Source organism: Drosophila albomicans, chromosome 2L (assembly GCF_009650485.2).
Source record: "Drosophila albomicans strain 15112-1751.03 chromosome 2L, ASM965048v2, whole genome shotgun sequence".
Classification (NCBI taxonomy): domain Eukaryota; kingdom Metazoa; phylum Arthropoda; class Insecta; order Diptera; family Drosophilidae; genus Drosophila; species Drosophila albomicans.
The window spans coordinates 14,900,018-14,923,088 of record NC_047628.2 but is presented as its reverse complement, the minus strand read 5'-3'; the positions used below and the strand labels follow the sequence as shown (position 1 = coordinate 14,923,088).

The 23,071-nt window shown below is 34.1% G+C and overlaps 4 protein-coding genes and 1 pseudogene across 8 annotated transcripts in view; 4 read left to right on the top strand and 1 right to left on the bottom strand.

Moving 5' to 3' along the window:
• The window catches only part of LOC117564337 (lipase 3-like), a 28,242-nt gene extending 27,486 nt beyond the window's left edge, over positions 1–756 (top strand). For all 4 annotated transcript variants that reach the window (XM_052002543.1, XM_052002542.1, XM_034243044.2 and 1 more), the window contains exon 5: positions 2–756. In XM_052002543.1, coding sequence (XP_051858503.1) covers positions 2–571 — 570 coding nt within the window. In that variant the 3' untranslated portion in view covers positions 572–756. The remainder of the gene's footprint in view (position 1) is intronic.
• Positions 757–1,727: 971 nt separating this feature from the next.
• Positions 1,728–3,179, top strand: LOC117564341 (lipase 3-like). The gene is made up of 4 exons (XM_034243051.2): positions 1,728–1,842; positions 1,905–2,082; positions 2,139–2,500; positions 2,553–3,179. Exons 1-4 carry the CDS (start codon positions 1,741–1,743, stop codon positions 3,102–3,104), a joined length of 1,194 nt encoding a protein of 397 aa, XP_034098942.1. The 5' UTR covers positions 1,728–1,740; the 3' UTR covers positions 3,105–3,179.
• Positions 3,180–5,233: 2,054 nt separating this feature from the next.
• Positions 5,234–6,974, top strand: LOC117564338 (lipase 1-like; annotated as a pseudogene).
• Positions 6,975–7,368: 394 nt separating this feature from the next.
• LOC117564340 (lipase 1-like) lies at positions 7,369–9,512 on the top strand. 2 transcript variants are annotated; one of them, XM_034243048.2, is made up of 4 exons: positions 7,369–7,424; positions 7,786–7,935; positions 8,328–8,867; positions 8,932–9,512. In XM_034243048.2, exons 2-4 carry the CDS (start codon positions 7,825–7,827, stop codon positions 9,478–9,480), a joined length of 1,200 nt encoding a protein of 399 aa, XP_034098939.1. In that variant the 5' UTR covers positions 7,369–7,424; positions 7,786–7,824; the 3' UTR covers positions 9,481–9,512. The 2 variants fall into 2 exon arrangements, with proteins under 2 accessions (XP_034098939.1, XP_051858504.1); XM_052002544.1 differs by lacking the exon at positions 7,369–7,424 and adding an exon at positions 7,573–7,646.
• Positions 9,513–21,436: 11,924 nt separating this feature from the next.
• On the bottom strand, positions 21,437–22,595 carry LOC117565073 (uncharacterized). Its single transcript, XM_052002437.1, has 3 exons — positions 22,241–22,595; positions 21,786–22,178; positions 21,437–21,722 (listed from the first exon to the last, which is right to left on the bottom strand). Exons 1-3 carry the CDS (start codon positions 22,324–22,326, stop codon positions 21,581–21,583), a joined length of 621 nt encoding a protein of 206 aa, XP_051858397.1. The 5' UTR covers positions 22,327–22,595; the 3' UTR covers positions 21,437–21,580.
• Between the last annotated feature and the right edge of the window lie 476 nt (positions 22,596–23,071).

The following is a 23,071-nucleotide window of genomic DNA, read 5'->3' as shown; positions in this document are numbered from 1 at the left end:
GTTTATACTGAAGTTGATTGGCGTCCATGAGTTTCTGCCGCAGAACGAGTTCATTGTGATGTTCAATCAACTGATTTGCGATGAAACTACGATCACCAAGGAGATCTGTTCGAATGTCATCTTCCTGACGACTGGCTTTGACAAATCACAGCTGAATGAGACCATGTTGCCAGTTGTTGTGGGGCATGCCCCAGCTGGCGCCTCCACCAAACAGATGCAGCACTTTGGTCAACTGCGTCGATCTGGAGCCTTCCGACAATTCGATTATGGCTGGCTGAGGAATCATTGGCGTTACAATAGCATCACTCCGCCCGAATATAAACTAGAGAATGTCCAGGCCAAGGTTGCCTTGTATTATGGCGAAAATGATTGGTTGGCACAGCCCAGCGATGTGGAGGCCTTGAGTCTTCATCTACCCAATGTGGTGTCTCAGCATCTGGTCAACTATCCCAAATTCAATCATCTCGATTTCATTTGGGGCGTCGATGCTCGTGAATTGCTCTGGGATCGAATGCTCAGCAATATGAAATCTATTGACAGGGAACAATTAGGGGATAATCTAACAGCTTAAGATACCGAATTAAGCTAAGAACTTACAGTATGAACATATTTTGTATATAAGAAATCCTTATTTATTGATTGTGCGCATCGTAGATTAATAAGTGTAAATAAAATGCATGTGATAGTTAATATACTTTAAAACAACAGTTGAAAGCTTATTGGTGTTGATTAATTATTAATCTTTTACTTATGAATTTTATAAAAAAAAGAAGGTGCAAGAATTTAATGAATAAGTTTTATATAATTAGAGACGATACATTAATTATACCCGATACCGATTACACACAATAATAACTATAGCTTTTATGATTACTGAAAATTCGGTTGCGATCAGATAAAAATTGTAGATTATTTCAAAAATACTTTTGAATTAGTTGCTTAAGCTGACAATCTGGTATATTTTGCACTATATGGTATATTTAAAATTTAATACTATATAAATATACCATATATAGCTTTTGGGCTACTTTTAGTATTTTTGCGATATATTAATTTGGTTTTTTTTTTTTAAATTAATACAGCATTGAAATGATTTATACACAATGGGTAGCGGGTATCTCAAAGTCGAGCACACTTTGTAGCTTTCTTATTTGTTTTATATATATGAGGTTAAAAAACACATAATAAATTGAGTGTTTTTTAAAGATTCAAATAAAAAGACAAAATTATCTTTGCTTGAGGGTTATCTTTTAAACAAGTTACAAGCTAAAATACATATAAATTTATTATAATTGTATATGTATATACTTATTCATTCAAAATTGTTTATATGACGCCTTAACTATTTAAAATTATATTATATTTAGTCACGAATATTGATAATAAAACTCGCTGCTGTTTATTATTTGTTTTCTTTTCTTAAACCTTTTTACTTTTTAACCATAGTATCCAAAGTTGAAAAGATTAGTTGAGTTAATAAAAAATTGTATATATCTAAATTAAAATGGGTAATGTATTGTGGATGAAACAATTAAACATTTATAGCATTTACAAAATTCAAAATTTTCCGCAATATCTGCAATAAAATAATTATTTATATAAGCGCCATTAGACATTATTATATTTCTTATCACGGACCTTTTTTAGAGCAGAATCGTGCTGACGAATTAGTTGTAACTTTGCAAAAGAATCTATAAATACGTTGGCTAGCTTAAAATGAATGCGGCATTGTCTAAAAAGATGTCAGTGCTGTTTTGGAGTTTGATTTTGTTATGTCTACACGGAGCTATCGACGTATTCGGAATCGCTCCGGATGTCTTAGAGGATGCATCTCTAAACCCGGTATAATTTTTGAAATAAATTACTCTTTCAATTATGGAATATATTTGCTGAACTTTGCACAGTTTGAACTGCTGATGAAATATGGTTATCCTGGCGAAACGCATAAAGTGACAACACCCGATAATTATATTTTAACCGTTCATCGCATTCCCCGACCTGGAGCAATTCCTGTTTTATTGGTTCATGGATTATTCGACACCTCTGCTACCTGGCTGATAATGGGTCCTGACAAGGGATTGGGTCTGTTTCAATAAATCACATCACATAAGCAGTCACATTTTATATCATATCTCTAGGTTACATGCTTTATGATGCTGGCTACGATGTGTGGATGGCAAACTGTCGAGGAAATACTTATGCCAAGGAGCATAAAATCTACAAGGTGTTTGAGGAGAGATTCTGGGATTTCACTTTCCATGAAATGGGCATCTACGATCTGCCATCCACCATTGATTATGCGCTCAATAATACGGGCTTCTCGCAGCTGCATTACATTGGCCACTCGCAGGGCACATTATCCTTCTGGATAATGGGTAGTGAGCGACCCGATTATATGGAAAAGATCATTCTGATGCAGGCTATGGCACCGATAGCTTACTTTAAGAACACATGGAGTCCGATTATCTTATTCTTGGGTACAACACGCTTCACATCGATCGTAAGTGAATGGAGTTCGCAACAAATTTCATTTTCAATTTATAATTTTATAGCTTCTCAATGACTTAATGGGCTCATCAGAGTTTTTGCCGAATGAGCGATTGACAAGCATGTTCAATGAACAACTCTGTGGAGCGCCAATTACCAGAACGGTGTGTGAGAGTTGGTTGTTCATCATGCTGGGATTCGATGAGAAGCAACTGAATCAGACCATGTTGCCTGTGATCATGGGGCATGCACCAGCTGGCGCATCGACTAAGCAGATCATTCACTTTGGCCAGATTCGTTCCTTAGGTGGCATGCATCAATTCGACTATGGAATGCTTGACAATTTGCGACGTTACGGCTCGATATCTCCGCCCAAATATAACTTCAAGAATGTCACAGCTAAGGTTGGCTTAAACTATGGCCAAAATGATTTGATGGCAGCTGTCAAGGATGTTCGCTTGCTGCGCGATGAGTTGCCCAATGTCATTGATGACAATCTCATTGATTATCGTTGGTGGAATCACTTGGATTTCATTTGGGCCATCGATGCAAAGGAATTGCTTTGGAATCGCATGCTCGATCATATGCAAACCTATGATAAGGATGTAAAGTCATGATTATACAAGAGTTTAACACAAGGCTGCACCAGGATAGAAAACCCTTTAAATATAATAAATCTTATTCGCAATGAATTTTCTTTAATAATTGGGTCTAACACCATGGTTTGGATGGGTTATTTTTTATTATAATATAAGCTATTGGATTAAACGATATATCGCTTTTTTCGCTTTGATAGCTACAGCCTTTCAGTTTCTGTCAAGTGAACTTTAGATAAATTATTCAAGAAATCTGTCTGGCATAATTTGCACCCTATGGTATGTTCCGAATGTAGAAGTATATCAAAAAGCGGCTGCAGCTATCCGGTCATAATTGCTTTATTGACAATCTGATAGACTTTGTCATTTAAGGTATATTTTAAACGCAGTAGTATATTAATATTATATATCAAATACAGACTTTGTTATATTTTTGTATCTTTTTGGAATATTTATTTGATATCATTGATTCGCTCACTCTTGCAGTCGACGTGTTTTTTTCTTCTCTCTAAAACTTCTATTTTAAAGAACTTAACATTCCTTTTTCACTTGTAGCGGGTATCTTACATATTCTTCTTATACGTAAACATAAAAAGCTAAAGCAAAATTGTATTCAATTAAAAAATGAATGAAGGAGTTGAAAGTACATATGTTGTATTATTTCTTAGCGTTATTTGAAATGTAGAACATAAAAAATAAAAATAATTTGCAGTCATATTTACACTTCGTTTACCATAAACAAAGTATTCAATTCATTTATTATTTAATCTCACGCTGTCACATTTAAGTAGTAAATAATAAATGGACGTTGAATGTGTTTAGTTATTACTTGAAATTATGGATACCTTTACTTAAAAAACCTTTACAAGCCAAGACATATAATGCGTACTTAAATGTTGCTTGTCCAGTTCTATATTCTTAGATTTAATTAGCCATTTCCATTTCAATTTTTTTAAAAGAGGAAACAAAATTAATGCATGTGTGATTGCCTGTAATATTTGCATTAACTTCAGTGTTTATGAATTTTATAAACAACTTGAGATAAATATTCCCTGACATTCCATTGACATCTCGATGATGATTAACACTAAGAGTTCTGATGCTGTTGCAATTGTGTGTTGCTTTTATAGATTATGCATTATATTAGAAATTTAAATTGCACTCGCGTGTGTTTTATAACTGACATTGGTATCCAACTAGCAGCTAATAAGCATTGTGTGAGATCTAAACTCGGAATCAGCCACTTATGTCAACCACTTGACTCAGTTAACAGTTCAGTTGCAACTCATCGAGAGTCGGACACAGTTCTAATCGGATTATCAGAAATCATTTTCAGCATTTAAAAATAAAATGAAAGTTTACTGAAAAGAGAACAATTAAATTAAATTTTTAAGGATAACAAGTTAATTATTTAATTGTCAAAATAGTGTTATTTAAACAATGTTTTCTATATAAATATTCGCACGCAGCAACGTGGCGTATACTTGTTTTTGAGTGACTTTGAACTTGAAAGTTTGAAGTGTGATCTTGATTAAGCAAAATTAGCACATGTAGGTTACAATTTGAAAAAAGTATATAATTGTGTTGTTTGTTAAATAACAATTAAAAACTTTGATAAAAGTATATTTTTTTTTAATAATATTATTTTCACTTAAGAAAATGTTTTGCTTGTGAAGTGTAAATAAGTGTTATGATCCTTCTTAGTGAATAAAACCAATTTCGAATTTAAACTAAATATAGTGTTTTATGCTAGGTGTTCGGTAAAAAAGTATATGCCAAAAACTAAAGAAATATTTTAATTTTCACAATCCTTAAATATGATACATGTTCATTTGTAATGCTTATTATATGATTAAAAAATCTTTCGTTTATTTTTTTTATTTGAAGCTCTGTGCATTTCCATTACTAAATTATTTGTGAATTTGTTTTTTTTTTTTTGTACAATCAAAATAGTAATTTATCCCATAACAAAAATATTATAAAACCAACACAAAAATTACTGTAATATAACCCAAAACAAGCTAGAAAAAGGCTGAATCTAACTTGAAACTTTATCAGCATTGTTTCTAACACAATATTTTGTTTTCTTTTTTAATGTGTATTCCATTGATCCGCACTGAAATTAATCTGTACAAATTATAGCCCGTAATATGGAATCGATTCAAAAGTTGTTTAATGTAAACTTGTTTGTAGTGTATCCGATATTCGTTTCAAATATATTTCTGATTCGCACATTTTATCAAGGCAGTTCGGTAAAAAGATTTTTTACAGGTGTATAAAAACTAGTTTCCATTACACATGATTCCGTTTCGTATGGCAACTGAATTGCCACTGAACTTGAACTTGCAATCAGCCAATTAAAGCTGATCTCGATTGTGCTAACATTACCTGAATTAAATTGAGCTAATAATATGTTAGGAAAATACATTGTCCTCATCTGGATTTTCGTTGCATTCAAATTTCGTTTACTCGGATATATTAAAATATAATGCAAGCATCCTTGAAGATGCGCATCTCACAACGGTAAGCTTTTGAACTTTAAATTTAATATTAAATAGATTGTTTGAAATATATATGTTTTAATATGTTTAAAATTAAAGAATTTTATATTTTTCTGAAATTCTGATAAAACAGATTTATTTAAATTTCATTTCATTTCAGAAGTTTATTTTAATTATATGCTTATGCTAAAATTGAATAATAGTTATATTTTTTAAATACAAATTTCTGTTTTCAAAAGCCTGGTCTCATCAAAAAGCATGGCTACAAGGTGGAAACCCATAAGATTGAGACCAAGGATGGCTATGTACTCGGCATACACCGCATTCCCAAGCCAGGAGCGCAGCCCGTTCTCATGGTGCATGGCCTGGGTGACAGTTCTGCCACATGGGTGCTGAGTGGACCCCGCGCTGCTCTTGGCTATCTGCTGAGTGATCGTGGCTACGATATTTGGCTGATGAATATACGTGGCAATCGATATTCGCGAAAACATCGCAAATATATTCCGCTGAATCGAGAATTTTGGGACTTTTCATTTCACGAGAACGGCTTCTATGACATTCCAGCTGTGATCGATTACATTCTGAAACGCAGTGAGGAACACACACAGGTGCATTATATCGGCCACTCTCAGGGCACAACGGCTGCCTTTGTCATGGGGGCCGAGAGACCCGAATACATGAAGAAGATTAAGTTGCTGCAGGCACTCGCTCCAGTGGCTTATTTCCGAAATCTTCGCACACCTATCACGGATTTTCTCAAGATTCATGCACCAACAATTATCGTGAGTTCAATACAATATAATATATATAATTAATTTGAATTTGTACACTCATTGTAGAACCTTGTGCGTCTTTTTGGCATCTTTGAATTTCCACCGGAGCGCGAAGTTTGGAGTCGTTTGATCTATCAACTTTGCAGTTTTGCATTTCGCAACACCTGCAAATATGCTTTAATGCTGGTGATGGGCATGGATAGTTCTCAGTATAATGAGACACTCACTCCAATAATTACCAGCCATTATTTGGCTGGTTCATCGGTGAAGGCTCTCGAACACTTCTACCAGCTTTTGCTGACCGGAGGCTTTTATAAGTTTAATTATTTGAATCCCAACTGTCAATATTAGAAAATATGGCACAAAATATCCTTCCGAATATAAGGTAGAAAATATCGATTGTAAAGTTGCCTTGTATTATGGTAAAAATGATCTATTAACATCCTACAAGGATGTGCAAAACTTACGCAAGAAACTGCCAAATGTTGTACACGATGAATTGTTGGCCTATCCACAATTTAATCATATAGACTTTTTAATTGCCATCGACGTACAAAAATTGCTCTACGACAGCGTGTTACGGGTAATGGAAAAGGTCGACAAGGGCGAACTTTAGTTAATCTGAAAAAATTAAGAATTTAATGTATATATATATATATAAAGGAAACCAATTAAGTTGTTTAAAATATAGTTTAATGGTAGTTATTTTAGTTTTAATTTCCGGGCCATGATTAATATACTATAAGTTATTACGAAACAGTTTATGTAATTCATAAGATATATTAAAGATATTAGATTTAAACGTATATCTGCTGTTTCTATGGCTGTTTTGTTTTTAAAGGTTATGCATTATCTTAAAAAATTAATGAAATTTCACACATATGAAAATTATATTAAACTTGACTGAATAGTGCATCAAATATAATATACTAAAGATAATTGACAAATTAGTGGAATAATTAAATTAAAGTGTGTCAAAATAATGTGATTTAAATACTAATAGTTTCTGTGGTAACATTAGCTAATAGCATACATGAAGTGTAACAACGTGGCGTATACTTTTTTCGGTGTGAATTTAAAGATTTAACAAATATACATTGCATTCAATAAAAAATGTAATAACTGTAAATTGCAGTATTTATAAAACTTAAATTTAAGTTTTTTAAACATATTTTTTAAAATTAATTTTAAAATTAATTGTGATAAATAAAAATATGTGCTCAAAACAATTAAACACTTATAATATGAATTCAATTATATATTTATAATATAAACATATTATGATCAAGGTATACAAGATTGAATAGACCTTTAAAACTTGTTTCCATTACAAATGATTCTGTGTCGTGTTGCAATTGATTTGACACTGAACTTGAGCGTGCAACGAGCAACCATTCGAATCGACTGTTTTATTTATTTTTTATCTAGATAGGTGCTGGGATAATCTAATCAAAAGGAACTATTAATATGTGGGGAAAATATATTGCCCTCATCTGGCTTTCGTTACAAGCAAATTTCGTATTTTCGGATAAATTACATTACAATTCAAGCGTTCTTGAAGATGCGAAGCTTACAACGGTAAGATTCAAAATTATATTCAAATTGAATATGAAAATATATTTGTTCAATATTCTTTCAATTCGATGAGCTTTTAAAAATCTATTTAAATGAAATATACTTCTAAATGAATCATATTTGCTAAATATATAGTATACATACCTTGATATGCTAAGTACTCAATGTATATTTATAATATTTAGCATAAATATATTTTGAATATTTAGCATATTCTATAATGTAAGTAAGATACATATAATTATACGTTTTGTCTTGCATTTTAAATATAAAAATGTATCAAAAATCTAACATTAATTTGTGTAATCAATGTCATTTTACAAATTGATTTAATTAAACTATCTTTTTTATTATACTTATTATTTGCAAATGATATTTTCCAATATTATTTTAAGCCTGAGCTCATCGAAAAATATGGCTATAAGGTGGAAACCCATGTGATTCAGACCAATGATGGCTATCGGTTGACCATACATCGCATTCCCAAACATGGAGCTCGGCCCGTTCTCTTGGTGCATGGCCTGGGCGATAGCTCAGCCGCCTGGGTATTGACTGGACCGGGCTGTGGTCTTGCTTATTTGCTAAGTGATCGTGGCTACGATATTTGGCTGATGAATATACGTGGCAATCGGTATTCGCGTAAACATATCAGATATGCGACGTCGGATCGTCAATTTTGGGATTTTTCATTCCACGAGCATGGCGTGTACGATATTCCAGCTGTGATTGATTACATTCTTCCTATCAGTGATCACCACCAGGTGCATTATATTGGCCACTCGCAGGGCACTTCGGCTGTATTCGCCATGGGAGCTGACAGACCTAGTTATATGAAGAAGATTAAGCTGCTGCAAGCACTCGCTCCGGTTGCTTATTTCGAAAATCTTCGTTCACCTATCATACGTTTAATCAAACCCTATGCTGAAATTCTTATTGTAAGTCTGAATATATGTATCACAATGAATATAAAATATATTTAATTTCTTTTGTTCTTTATAGAAACTGGCGCGGATATTTGGCATCTATGAATTTCCACCAAATCGTAAAGCTTGGAGTCGTATGTTTTATAAACTATGCACCTCAACTCTTCGCAACACCTGCAAACAAGTCTTAATGAAGGTTATGGGCTTGGATGGTCCACAGTTTAATGATACACTCACACCATTAATATTCAGCCATTTCTTTTATAGTGCATCGTTGAAAGCTCTCGAGCACTATCAACAGCTGTTGAATAGCGATGGCTTCTATAAGTTTAATTATTCGAAACGTAGTGACAACATTAAAAAATATGGCACAAAATATCCTCCTGAATATAATGTGGAAAACATCAACTGTAAAGTTGCTTTATATTATAGTAGAAATGATCAATTAACATCCCATAAGGATGTGCAAAATTTACGCAAGAAACTGCCAAATGTTGTACACGATGAATTGTTGGCATATCCACAATTTAATCATTTAGACTTTTTAATTGCCATCGATGCTAAAAAATTGCTCTACGGCAGCATGTTTCGGGTAATGGAAAAAGTCGACAAGGGTGAGCTTTAGTTAAGGAGTCGATGATGAGAATAAAAATTTAATAAAAAAAGTTAATTATTGTTTTGATTTATTTGTAATTTAATTTGTTTAATGCAACAATGTAATAAATTGTTGGCTTAAATATTCCAGGCCATAATTAACTAACTATCTTTGCCATTTATAATTTGCCATTTATAATAAAATGTTCAAAGATTTAGCTTTCTTTAAAGTTTAGAATAAGTTGTCAACCTTCGAAAACATGCAATCATCTAATTCTAATTTGTTTCTGTACATTTGTATACTTTAAATGACAATACAAATTGAATACTATTTAGATTAGAATTAAAGCAACATCTTTTAAACAACCTACAGGCCAATAAAATAAAATAAAAGCTTATCCTTAAGACTTACCAAAATTCATATTCAAAACATTTGCAAACATTTAATTCTTCTTATTGGATTTTTGGTGAATTTATTGAAGCAAATTCGTTTAAGTGCTAGTTTTAACTGTTAGTTAAAAGACTTTTAAAGCTGAATTTTGCCATTATTCAACAATAATGTAAACGTAAATTGTATTTGTGGCCAAAATGTTGCAAGTCGCCGGGCCAAGTGCAATTAAAATGGCCAAAAAGAGAAAATAGATTGGTCAAGTGCTTGGCGAGCCACTTAAAAAGCAAACATGGCATAGAAAAACAAATACTATGCACACATAACATATCTAAATGTCTGGACCATATGCAGCATTATTGTAATTTTCCATGGCAGCAGGCGAAGGCATTGAAATGGAAAATCAGATTAAATATTTAAATCAGACAAGGGCCTGTGGCTAGCCTAAAGTACTACTAAGAGCTCGACTATGTTCCGTTCTCTCTCTCTCTCTCTCTCTCTCGCACACTCTGTGCAAAATTTATTGCAAGTACATTTTATTTAAATGCTCTCCATGCTGACAATGCCAGATGCCTGATTCCGGCTCTGTCTCTGGATCCAGCGGAGGAGCCAAAAAAGAGGAACGAGTTGTGCACAAAGCTGCCAAAAAATATCATACACACAAATTGACAAGTGTGTGTGTGGTGAAGAAAATAAAAGTGTCATTTTGTAAACGAAAAACTTAATCATTTGCAGAACGTAATTTGTGCACAAAAACCCCAAAACAATGCCACTTGAATTCCAATCTCAGTTCTAATTGTTTTTCAAAGTAAAAGTTGAGTTTACAGATGGAACTTTGAACATTTGAAATGGGAAATCTATAGCAAAAAACTATTAATTGCGACTACAAATGTTTTTTATATTGTTGAAAAAGAAATGAGTACATTTTCGTAATCAGAAATTTAAAGTCAAATATGTGCCAAATATTTTATTACTTTTTAAACAATTTTAAGATTTTTTAAGATATTTTTAGACTTTTTGCCACGTGTCGGCTACTTGATTTTAAATAGGACATCTTCAGGAAATACTTTTAATTGCGTGTTCGAATGTTCTTCTATAGTTGCAACCGAAATAAATACATTTTCGTAATCAGAAATCTAAAGTCAAATATGTGCCAAGTTTCAAACTGTTTTCGGCTTCTTGTCACGCTTTGGCTGCAACGTGTCGGATACTTGATTTTAAATGGCAAATCTTTAGCAAAATACTCTTAATTGCGGATACAAATGTTTTGATATAGTTTTGTAATCAGAAATCTAAAGTCAAATACATATGTGCCAAATCTAAAACTGTTTTCGGCTTCTTGTATAGACTTTTTATGTCTTTGTCATGCCTTGGCTGCAACGTGTCGGCTACTTGATGTCAGTGTCATACCACACTCTGCTGGTGTTTATAATGTTTGTGCTAGTGGCCAGAGTCAGAGTCGGAGTCAGTATCAGGCCTGCAGCATCATCAAAACATCAATCATGTCACTTGACCAAGCGGAAATTGGGTGTTGTTGGCAACAGCCTTTGGCTTTGGCCAAAATGCTTCTCATAAGTTCACACACACACACACACACCAGCTAAGGCTCAAGTGCAACTTAAACATGCCTCAATTCTGTTGTGAAATAAATTCGTTAAAATGCTTTTGCTCGCCATTGTTTTGCTGGAGGGAGACATGGCGGCCATTTACATGTTCTACATGCTGTGCTCTGTTCTCTCGAGCTGTGAAGCTGTGAAGACATGAGGCTGCAGAGCAAGTGATAACAGCACACCCTCTGGCAGAAGGCAGGGTAGAGTAGTTGCCTAACCAGGATTTGATGTTCCAAAACAAAAGCGGCTTTCCAAACGAGAGACCAACCAGCAGCAAAACCAATCGAAGTCATTTGAAGATTTGCCGCCGGATTTGCATCTGAATGAGAAATGGGCAATGGCAAAAGTGTTAAAAGGGGAGGAGATGGCAGCAAACTTGTTTAGTTTTTTTTTTCTTTGTTTTTGTGGTTTGGCTCAAGTGCTGGTAAGCTGGTACGTATGGGGTTAAGACTCTTCTGCTACTCACATTGTTTTGTTCCAGTTGTTTGTGCAGCCAACAACAACAACAAGAATAACAACAACAATAATGGTAACCACAACAAGAACGATAACGAACTACAGGCAACAATGGGAGGATTTTCGAATGTTCATTGTTTTCGAAATATTTCGTTTAAATTGCATACTTTTGGGGAGCAAGCAGTTATGAGAAAGCTATGGAACTCAAAGAAATAGTTAATTAACTGAAAAATTGATCAAGCAAGCCACTTTTCAAAATAAATTGAATTTTGCGCCCAAGATTTTTGAAAGCGTTAAACCTAAAAATAGTTAAAGATTTTGTTATATTAATGGATAGTGGAAGTGGGAGGTTTAAGTTTGGAAAAGACTAAAGTGTCATCTTCACAAAATAAAATAAGAATAGAGTATTGAAATAAATAGAGAGACTCTCAAAAGTGTTTGAAAATGTTCTTTTTGTTTCTCTAACTTGAATTCTATTCTACACTTTGGGGAGCTGCCCCAAAAAAAGCTAAACGTCTAAAATATCCGATTTCATAATTTGACTTGCAAACAATTTAATTAAGGCCAGACTACAGAGCACCCCATGAACAATAAAGCACCCCGTTCTTATGCTGAGCGAGTATTTAAATGGCATATCCCTTACAACTATTCCCACATCCTGTTGTCTCTACTTTCCAAAAAGGAAACTACAGCTGCTGCGTCTCATGTGATGTGGGGGTGGATGGTTGCAACATTCTCGCAGACATTCAGTACATCAAAATGTCTAAAATTTCATAATTGCATCTGGTTTCCCCAAAGTGCGTGTGCTTTGCTTTGTTCTGCATTGTGGATCTCTCCTCTTTGCATTGGGATGCAACCAAATATTCAACATCTCATATGGCCAGACCTCAAAAACATTTAATTACGCTACACTTTTTCAACCCCATTGAAGTTGAGCTCAAAATTATTCTGAGCTTTTAGCTCAACTGCTCGTATTTTGTTACTCTCATTGTTTGCGGTCACTTTTGAAGCAATATTATGTATTTTTTAGAGCAACTTGGAGAATATAAAGATGAAAGAATATCATTTAATGTGTGGCATAAAAGAGGTATAATGTAGAAAACATTAATTTAGTTTCGTGCTTTTAAAATAAGTGAAACAAAAATTGCAAACAAATATAAGTTTTTTTTATTTTTAAATTTTGTAGTTAACTCGATAATATAGTATACATATGTACTGAGAGTTGTCTTGTTATACCCAATACCCATATGATGAAGTGATGTGATAAGATAATAAGAGTAGAAGTTAATAAAGAATTACTTTTGTATGGCAAAACAAGTAAGAAAGTTACAGTCGAGTGTGCTCGACTGTGAGATACCCGCTACCCATTTTTAATAAAGGCAAAATATTGCGGTATAATTTTCAAAATATACCGAAAATACTAAAAAATACTAAAAATATACCAAATGGTATGTTTGGTATATCGATATAGTACACCATTCAAAATATACCATAAACGGCACAATGTACCAGATTGTCGGCCAAAGCAACTCAGACCCATAGTAAATTGGCGTTTTTGCCCATACAAAAGTATTTCTTTAATAACTTCCACAATTTTTATCTGATCGCAACCAAATTTTCAGGAATCATAACTACTACATTAATTATTGTATATACCAAAATTCGTAACTCTAGCTAACTCAATTTTTTTGATTTGCGGGGGCGGAAGTGGGCGTGGCAAAAATTTGAAACAAACTCGATCTGCGTGCAAACATAACAAATGCTGTCGAAAAAAAATTATAGCTCTATCTCTTATAGTCTCTGAGATCTAGGTGTTCATATCGTCTCGGATGTTGACGCTGATCAAGAATATATATACTTTATAGGGTCGGAGATGCCTCCTTCTACCTTTTACATACATTTCCTGCCGGCACAAAGTTATAATACCCTTCTACCCTATGGGTAGCGGGTATAAAAACGCCTACAGCAATCGGGTTTTAGTTGCTTTGGCTCACAATCTGGTATATTTAGTACTCTGTGGTATATTTTTAATATTGTACTATGTCAATATACCAACTAAAGTCGTTGTTATATTCTTTGGCATAATATTAGTATTTTGGTATATTAATTTGGTATATTCAGTACTATGTGGTATATTTTTAATATTGTACTATATCAATATACCAAACAAAATCATTGGTATATATTTTAGTATTTCTAGATATATATATTAATTTGGTGTAATTTATTATTTTTGGTATATTAATTTGGTATATTTTAAAATTGTGCTCTTATTCATTATGCATATCGAGTATCTCTTAGTCGAGCACATTCGACTGCACCTCTCTTTCTTGTTCTCTTTTGGTCTTGTCTTATTAACCTAAAAATTCTACATTGATTATAATAAAATGCAGAGCAAGTTGCTGCTCAAGAATTACGTAATGCACAGCTACTGAATAATTTATTTTGCATTTTTGCACATAAGATGAACGAACCACAAGAAAAGCCAAACAGGAAATGAGCAAAACGCTGAAATGCTCGTAGTTCAATAGAATTTGCTCTCAATTTGCTGAGAGCACACACACACACAGAAATACCGATGCACAGATGACTGGGATCCTGTGCAAGGACGTCATGTTGGTTGCTAATTGAAAATAATTGTAACTAACGATACAGAAAGGGAGAAAGAGCAAAAGTGGGTAGAGAAAGAAAAACAAGCAGTAAAGCAAATGCGCTTCACCTGAAAAACTTAATGAAAAATCAAACCAAGTTTCTCTCTGGGGGTGCTTGGCAGCTAAGAAGGGAAGGAGCAGAGAAACGCTTGAACAAGCTTGGGAGGGCTTCAACAAGCTGTCAGAAGCCAAAAGGTGCTAAAGGAAGCTGCAATTGTTGGGGCAGGGCAAGCGTTGGCTCATGTTGTGCCACGACAGCTGGCAACGTGCAACGCATGTCAGAGAAGCAGCCAAGCGGAAGTGCTTAACAGCAACACTCAAACATCCGCACACATACACACACTCAAGCACACACACCAAAGATGCACACACAAATACATACATCTATAAGTAAGCATAAGAACTGAAAAATAAAACAAGAACTTGCCAAAAAAAAAAATCATAAGGAAGAAATAAAGAAGTTCTCTTAGACGACGAAGCTGAAATACGCTTACAATTATTTAGTTTATAATTTTAACAAGTTAGGAAGCTATGAGAAAGCTGTGAGATACCCACTACCCATTAAAAAATAAAATATGCTATAAACTTACCAAAAATATTTCGCAAAAATACTAAAATATACTGATAGCTAGATTTGGAATATCGATATAGTATTACATCCTAAACTTAGACGGTTGCAAAAGGCGTTTTTTTCATACAAAAATAATGCTATAATTTTTTTTTCACTAGACTAATACAAAAATATTGTTGTATTGTAAAAAATAAAAATAAGTGAAAAGTGAATTGATTAATTTTTGTCTACATTACAAAACAAGAATTTAAAAAAAAAAATAAAATCATTCGAATTTTATAATGATAACTTAGCATCTGACAGTGTTAAATATACACGTTAAATTAAAAATAATGCCTACAAAGATTCATGTTTAAATATATATAAAACTCTATTCACAGCACTTTAAAATTAAAAGCATTTCTTTGAATCTTACAATTTAAAATCGGATAACAATCAATATAATAAAGTTTGCACTAAAATAAAATTCCCATAATTATGCATGATTAATTTTAGTTAAAATTCACAATATACAATCTTTAAGACTTACTTTCTCAGACCCTGAAAAGTTCATTCTTAACTTCTTAACTTTTTTATACATTCCGTAAGTGTATGCAAGAACTTGGCCAGAAACTTTTCTGCAGTTTGTTTGGCCAAACTCTCTTGGCTAAATAATCTTTTGTATAAATACACACAGCAAATACTTAGTCAGGTATGTGATATGTGTAACTAACATATACATATGTATGTATTTAGGTATATTCCAGTCTCTATGCGGTAGTTGGTTGCACTTGTGGTTGCTGTTGATGTGCCTGAAAGCCGAGTTAATTCTTGGCAATAATTTATCGAGTGCATTTATAATTGATGCTCTGTAGCTTGCCACTGCAACACAAATACTGCTGCTCTTTCTCACATAAGAAAACGTTGTAAATTTTCAATTACCTTTTCGACATCTGAGAATTTATAGTGCACATCAAAAGCTGGTTAGTTGCCCTTTAATAATGAGTTTGTTACTTGGAGTACTTGACCTCCAGTGTGAACCATTAGTAACTGTTAACACAATGAGAAAAATTGTTCAAAATTATTGGGTCATCAAGTAAAAAGTATCGAAAAATATTTAATAAATATTTAAAGAAGGGAATTCTAAAATTTGAAGAAACGATGACAAAATTCTTAAATTTGATATCTTTTCGAGCTTAAAAGAAGATTAACTTCAAACGATGATTGAAGAACACAATATTGTTTTAAGATTTTTCAACCTAAAAATCTTATTTCAAGGTTTTTTGTAAGATCTAAAAGTTCCTAAATAAAGATTCTATTTGGAATATACTTTTCAATTTACATGTTTTTCTTTATGTATAATATTATTTGTAATATACATTTTAGGTGAACATTAAAAGTTTTCCTTTAAACATATTTTTTGCAGTGTTTAATTAAATTTCACTTTATGCTTTTCAATTCTACTATTTACGAATTATCAAATCAATTTTGTACGAAAAAAGAACTGGCTGCAGAAGCAACTCATACACCAAAATGTTCATTGCTATCGAATAATAATTTGTTCACGATTTTTTTTTTAATCTTCCATAAATTTGGCCAAGACATCTTCACAGTCTTGGCCAAATTTATGCATTTGAGCGGCCAAGCTTATCGTTAACCAAAAGTGGAATTAACTTTACCACTTGGTTAGAAGAAAGTCAACCAAATAAACGCCAAGCAATTTGTCATGGCTCATAACTTTCGCGTTAGCAGTGTTTTAACTCGTTGGGAAAGCCCCACCAAAGTTTCCCCATCTCTGTAAAGAAAATCCAAAAAATGGACAAAAAAATCCCCCATTTAACGCGAGTGTCATTTGCTAAAAATACGAAAATAAACCTCGGGCTACAAATACAAAAAAAAATAAAGAACGAAAATTACGAGTAGAAAAAAAGAATCAAAAAATCTAATTAAAAATTTCTGCAGTCAACCCCGAAAGTGTTGTGATATCTGGCGATGCCACAACTCGCTCGCAGCGACAAACAAAAAAGCAATTACACTGCCTCAAACTGTTGCAACTTCCTGCAAGGACAACAGAGGCGCTAAACTTGGGGCCCAATATTAGCAGACGTCGCTCCTCTTTTCACTCTCTCTCTCTCGCTCTCTCTCGCTCTCTTCATGGATGCTTCTCGCATGCCACAAGCCACAGAGCGGCCCAGTGAAGCGAAACTCAAACTCAACTCTGACTCCGACTCGGTGACCAGTTGCCCAGTTGCTTCCCAATTGGACCGCCTGTGGTTGTACTCGACATAACAGGCTGCCAGGATATCCTACTGGTTGCTGCCCCAACAGCTGCACCAAGCTCTATTCAACTCTCTTTGTCGCTGCCTCTGTCTCTTGTCTTTGTGTTAAATACGCGAATGTCCTTCCTAATCTCATTTGGCGATGTTATCCTGCCCGCCAAGCAGACAACAACAACATCAGCATCAACCATGAAGCAGCACTTGGAGCAGGGGGCAGCATCAGTGGAGCAACAACTGTTCGCCTGGGGGCGCACAAAAAAAGAGTTTTTATTATATGCATGCATCCCTGTGGCATGCCTTACCCTCCTCCCCTCACAATGCATTGCGGGGGAAAACAAGGCAACTCCATTTTTGTTTAAACTTTTTACATATTGTTATTTCGCATACCCTGTATTTTTTTGTTATCGAAGTACGGAATGTTGTCCAACGAAAGTATATGAAATATTTAATTAACTTGTCAAAGGGAACACAACCAAATTTAATTAAATTCATAAAGAAGTAATTTTAGTTTTTTCTGAGTATTTACTTGTCAAAGGGAACACAACCAAATTTTTAACATAAAGAAGTAATTTTTTTCTGAGTTTTTTTTTTTTTTGTAGCAATTTGAGCAATACGAACTTGGCTAAGAAAAAATAGAGTAACAATTTTACAAAGTATAAAAAGTGTACAAATTATAAAAACCAATAAATAATTATTTTATTGCTAAGAAAGTGAAATTTGAAATGTTGTAATTTTATATAAATTTTAAATTCTATTAAACTCAAGCAAAGATTTAATTGAAATTAAGACTTGCATTAATAATATGCTCAATAGTGGATATTGAACTGGAATTGTGAATAAAGAAGGTAAGTATTCTTATAGGTATGTATGAAGAGTAAGAAAAGAAGGCAGATATATAATATTTACAAAAATAATTTGAAATAAATACATTTTTTAAAATCGAAAATTATATTATCAATTTAAATATATTTTTAAAGCTTTACAAATTTGAAGAATATGTAAAATTTAAATACAAAACAGTTTTGAATAAATTGTTTTAAAAGTTATATGACACCCAAGACAATTTTTTCTGTAGCACATTTGGTATAATATTGCTTAAGAAATTACATCGAACTCAAGACAATATTTCTATAAGTCATATGTGTACTTACAGGGTATGGTGTTAGTCAACCCCAAAGAATCCACTTCACTTTAGCTAGTTATTATAGTTGAGTTCGCATGTCGTTGTGTTGTTGTTGTTGATGTTAATGTTGTTGTTTTTTTGTTGTTGTTGTTGGTCAGGCACGGGGGGACGGATTTGGTGGACGTTGCTACGCGTCTGCTTTTGGTTTTGGTTCTGGTTCTCGTTCAGCCGCAGTTGCCGCTTGCAACACAGCCAAACGCATGAAAGAACCGTTAGCTGTTGCCAAGTAAAAGGATAGCTCCATGTTACACACATACACACACACACACACACTCACGTGAACACGTTTCCACAAAGCGCTCAAAAAAGTGAGCTCCTCTTCTATTTTGTTTTATTTTTGCGAAACTCTCTGAAAAAAGTGAAGGGAAAAAAAAGAGAGAAAAAAGTTTAACACCCGCGGTGACCAAAAGTAATACTCCCTTTCAAAGGGAGAAAGGGTGTCCGTGTGTGAGTGGGATTGCGTATGTGTGTGTGTGTGTGTACGAGTGAATTTTCGGCTGTTATTATTGCGTTTTTATGCATGCGCGCATATTGTGAATGTCCTTGGCCATGATGGCGACTGGCGACTGGTAACACGACATGATATATGGCCTTAAAGCGGGCCAAAACCTTTTACGTAGGCAAAAGGGGGGAAGATGAAGAGAAGGGCTTATGCTGCTGCTTGTTGGTTAAGGGTGCGAAAGTGTAACTGGGATTTTGGCGGTCTTACGACGCCGAAAATGTGTTAAAAGTTTTTAAATATTTTCCAACTATTCGCTGTGAGTTATGACCGGCAGTTGAGCCTTTATTCACCATGCATATGAACCGGAAGGAAGTCTATTTAACAGTTGAGAAATAGTTAAAAATACATAAAAGAGGGGAAAATACTTCGTAATAAACTGCGAATATTAACACTTGAAATACTAAAGAATGGAGTTTTGTGTGCACTTGAACAGAGTATAAAGATTATATATTGATTTGTTTTGTATTACATTTCATAACAGATCTGTGTATAAATAATATGAGAATTTGATAAAGATAGGTAACTCAATAGTTTAATAGTTTCTGGATAGAGCGAACTAATTATTGTAAATATTGTAATATAGTGTAAGTAATACTTTATAAAGGTACAAATTTAAAGTACGATATATAAAAACTTGGGTGTTTTCTATGTAGAAATGTTCACTATATTTATCATTCGAGTAGTGCGTTTCATTTTAGGGGTTTTTTAGTACATTTTTCACTTGACCACAAAAATATTTACAGAGTATTTACTAGTCGACTATTTTCTATAGATTTCAGCTTAGTGCTGAACAGTATAATAATGCAATTAATACAACTCTATTAACGAAAGTTGTCTTTCAATAATACCAGGGTAGAATCTAGTCAGTCATAATTGGCCCTGATTCTCTCGCACCTTGTAAAAATCCACTCAAATCAATAATAACAATACAAATACAAGCAATTAGGCGCCTCTGCTTTAGAAGGAGACGACGGATCATCGAGGGATGAAAGAATGGAGAGGGGGGTCAGTATTGGTGGGGCAACAGCTACAGCGACAACGACAGTTAAAGCAAACATTTACCAACTCATAAATTGAGGCAAATTACGCATATGAACAACAACACATTGCATGTCAATATTTGCATAGGCAATGTGTCGATAGCTAAGAGGGGAAGGGGGCAACTAGTAGTGCGAAGCATAACCGAAAAAAAATAACAAAACTAAAATCAGGTATTGCTTAGCCCCAACTCCCATTGTCTAGTCTCCTCTTGCAAAGCATGTGGTCAATCGTCTCACTCGCTTGCACTCACACACACGCACTCACACATTCACGCACTCTCACGCTCTCCTTTTCGACGCATTCGCCTGCTCAACACTTGACATGTGCTGCGCTCAGGCTGTCTCGCTCGCACGCACGCTGACGTCTGCGGACAGCAAACACAAATTGAGAGCGTGGCTTATTAAGTCAAACGGATTACGCACGTTTTTGTTGCTGTTGTTGTTGCTGTCGATGGCGATGGTGATGTTGTGGTTGTTGTTGCTGTCATGATTGCGTCGTTGTTGCCGTTGTTGTTGAGTCTATCGATTCACATTTGGTTGGCGGTTCTGTTTGCCTCTGGCTTTCGTCCAATGCCTGATTCGATGTCTAAATAAACTTGCCGACGACGATGACAAACAACAACAAGAATAACAACCAAAACGCAAACAGACGCAACGCTTGGATCTAATCATATTTGTTGTGTTATTGCTGTTGCTGTTGATCTGACACCTCTTCGGCCATATGGATGGATTCTTGCCTTATCAGTTACCTGTTGTTGTTGTTGCCGTTGTTACCTGTTGGCTATGATTAACTTAGCTGGGCAAACTCATGGCTTTCTGCTTTACCTGCAGTTCAACACGAATACACGGCATGCATCAATTTGTTTATATTTGTATTTGTATCGATAACACTCTGACGATTGACTTCGTTTCCCGCTTCTTATCAGTTCTCTCATTCTCTCTCTCTCTATGTCTCTCTACTGCTGCCCTTTTATCTGGCACAGGTAATTGTCCCGAAAATAAAAAACAAGTGTCGCGTTGTGGCCTACAAAATGCAAACGTTAACATTTCTTGTCATCGCACACGATTCACGATCAATTTCCAAATTTCAACGAATTTCGGTTTACAACAATAACAATGCATCAAACGCTGCAGTAGCAGCAACAACAAATTTATGTTAAGATTCTTGGCGCGCGCAACAAATTCGGTTGCAGCGCACACAACGCAATCGAACATGTTCGAGCGGCGGCACAACTCAACATGTCAATGTTAACAGCTCGCGGTCTAGTTGAGTTCCAACATTCGGTACATTTGTACCAAGCATTTGTACATTATGTTTGTTGCAGTGTTGCCAGGTATTGAGCTCGCAAATAGGCTAGATTTTGGGTAAAAATAGGCTAGAATAGGCTAAAATTCAGAAAAATATGCTGAAAAATGAGCTATATATTAAAATCCAATAATATCGCCAAATTAAAGTAATTTTCATGTTTTTATTATATTAAACACGTTAACAAACTTTCAATATCGTCGTTCTCCCCGTCATTCAAATATTTGTCTTTGTTTTTAATTTGGGCAAGATACTTTTGTGGCAACGAATAGGTATGACAGCATTCATTGTGTCTTCGTAACCCATATCTGTAACATTGAAATATATTATTATTAAAATATAAATAAGTTTGACACAATTTAAAAACAAACCTTATGCTCAATATTACATTCAAGCTTTTTAATGCCATTTTATTGGGCAATTTTGACTTCAATATGTTCATTTGGCTGAACACTCGTTCCACCTCTGCATTGGACCATGGCAGGGAAAACAACTGGATGGCAAATAATGCAAGCGCCTTAAAGGGGTTGTTGTTTTCTGCGTCTCTATACGCTAGCACCTCTGCCCAAAATTGCATCGATTCTTCTGTTTTTTCCCATTTTATCAGGTGAATTTTGTCCAATTGAGATTTTAATTTACCGATATCAGTTATTTTAAAATATTCAAAAATATTTATGAAATCAAATATATTTTTGTGGGGTCGCAGTATATTATCTACTGCAAACATATTGACCTTCTTTAAAATATTGAAGTTGTCAGGAAGTCTAAAATGGAAAAGTGTATTATAAATATAGTGATAATCTAATCAACTGCAGCTTATTCGTACCTTTCACGGAGTTGCATTATTAATCGTTTCACAAAATTAACGCAAACCTGCCTTATTTCCGGTTCTTGCTCTTCATCACATAACATAATGCGATAACATATCGCACCATCCAAAAAGTCTATCGATCAGAAAGCACGATCATATGAATTAAGTTCACGTAAGAATCGGCAAAAAAGAACCAGCAAAACATTGAACACCAAAATTAAAATTTTTCGTTGGTCACAAATACATTAAAAAATATGCTAAATTATTTTTAAAAATAGGCTAGATTTATGGCTATAGGCTATTTACAAATTTTATAGGCTAGATCATTTAAAAATAGGCTAGATCTAGCCTGAAATAGGCTAAAATGGCAACACTGGTTTGTTGGGATATTCGGCACTCTTAATAGTAAGAAAACGTACACTAAATATTCATTATAATAATTTTCTATAATATTAGACTTTAGTAACTTACTGCTTATACATACATATCTATTCTTGATTATCTGAATGTGATAGATTATCAGAGCTTTCGATGGTCACTCTATATGATAACTTAATAAATATCCATAACAAATTATTCTAATTACGCAATTGTTCATTTGTTCATTATTCAAATGTTATCTATAAATCAACTACTTATCAAACATTTGAAAATTGACGCCTTGCCACCTCTCCACTACAACGTTTGTAGTTTGTTGCTTCATTTACATCTCACGTCAATTGGCGTTTGATTAATTAAGTGTTTGCTTATCATTATCTGAGTTGCAGCACTTCTAAAACACAACTATTAACAGTGATAAGAAAATTTGAATTCAACGAATTGTTCGTTGTGCTGTTATGTGTTGCT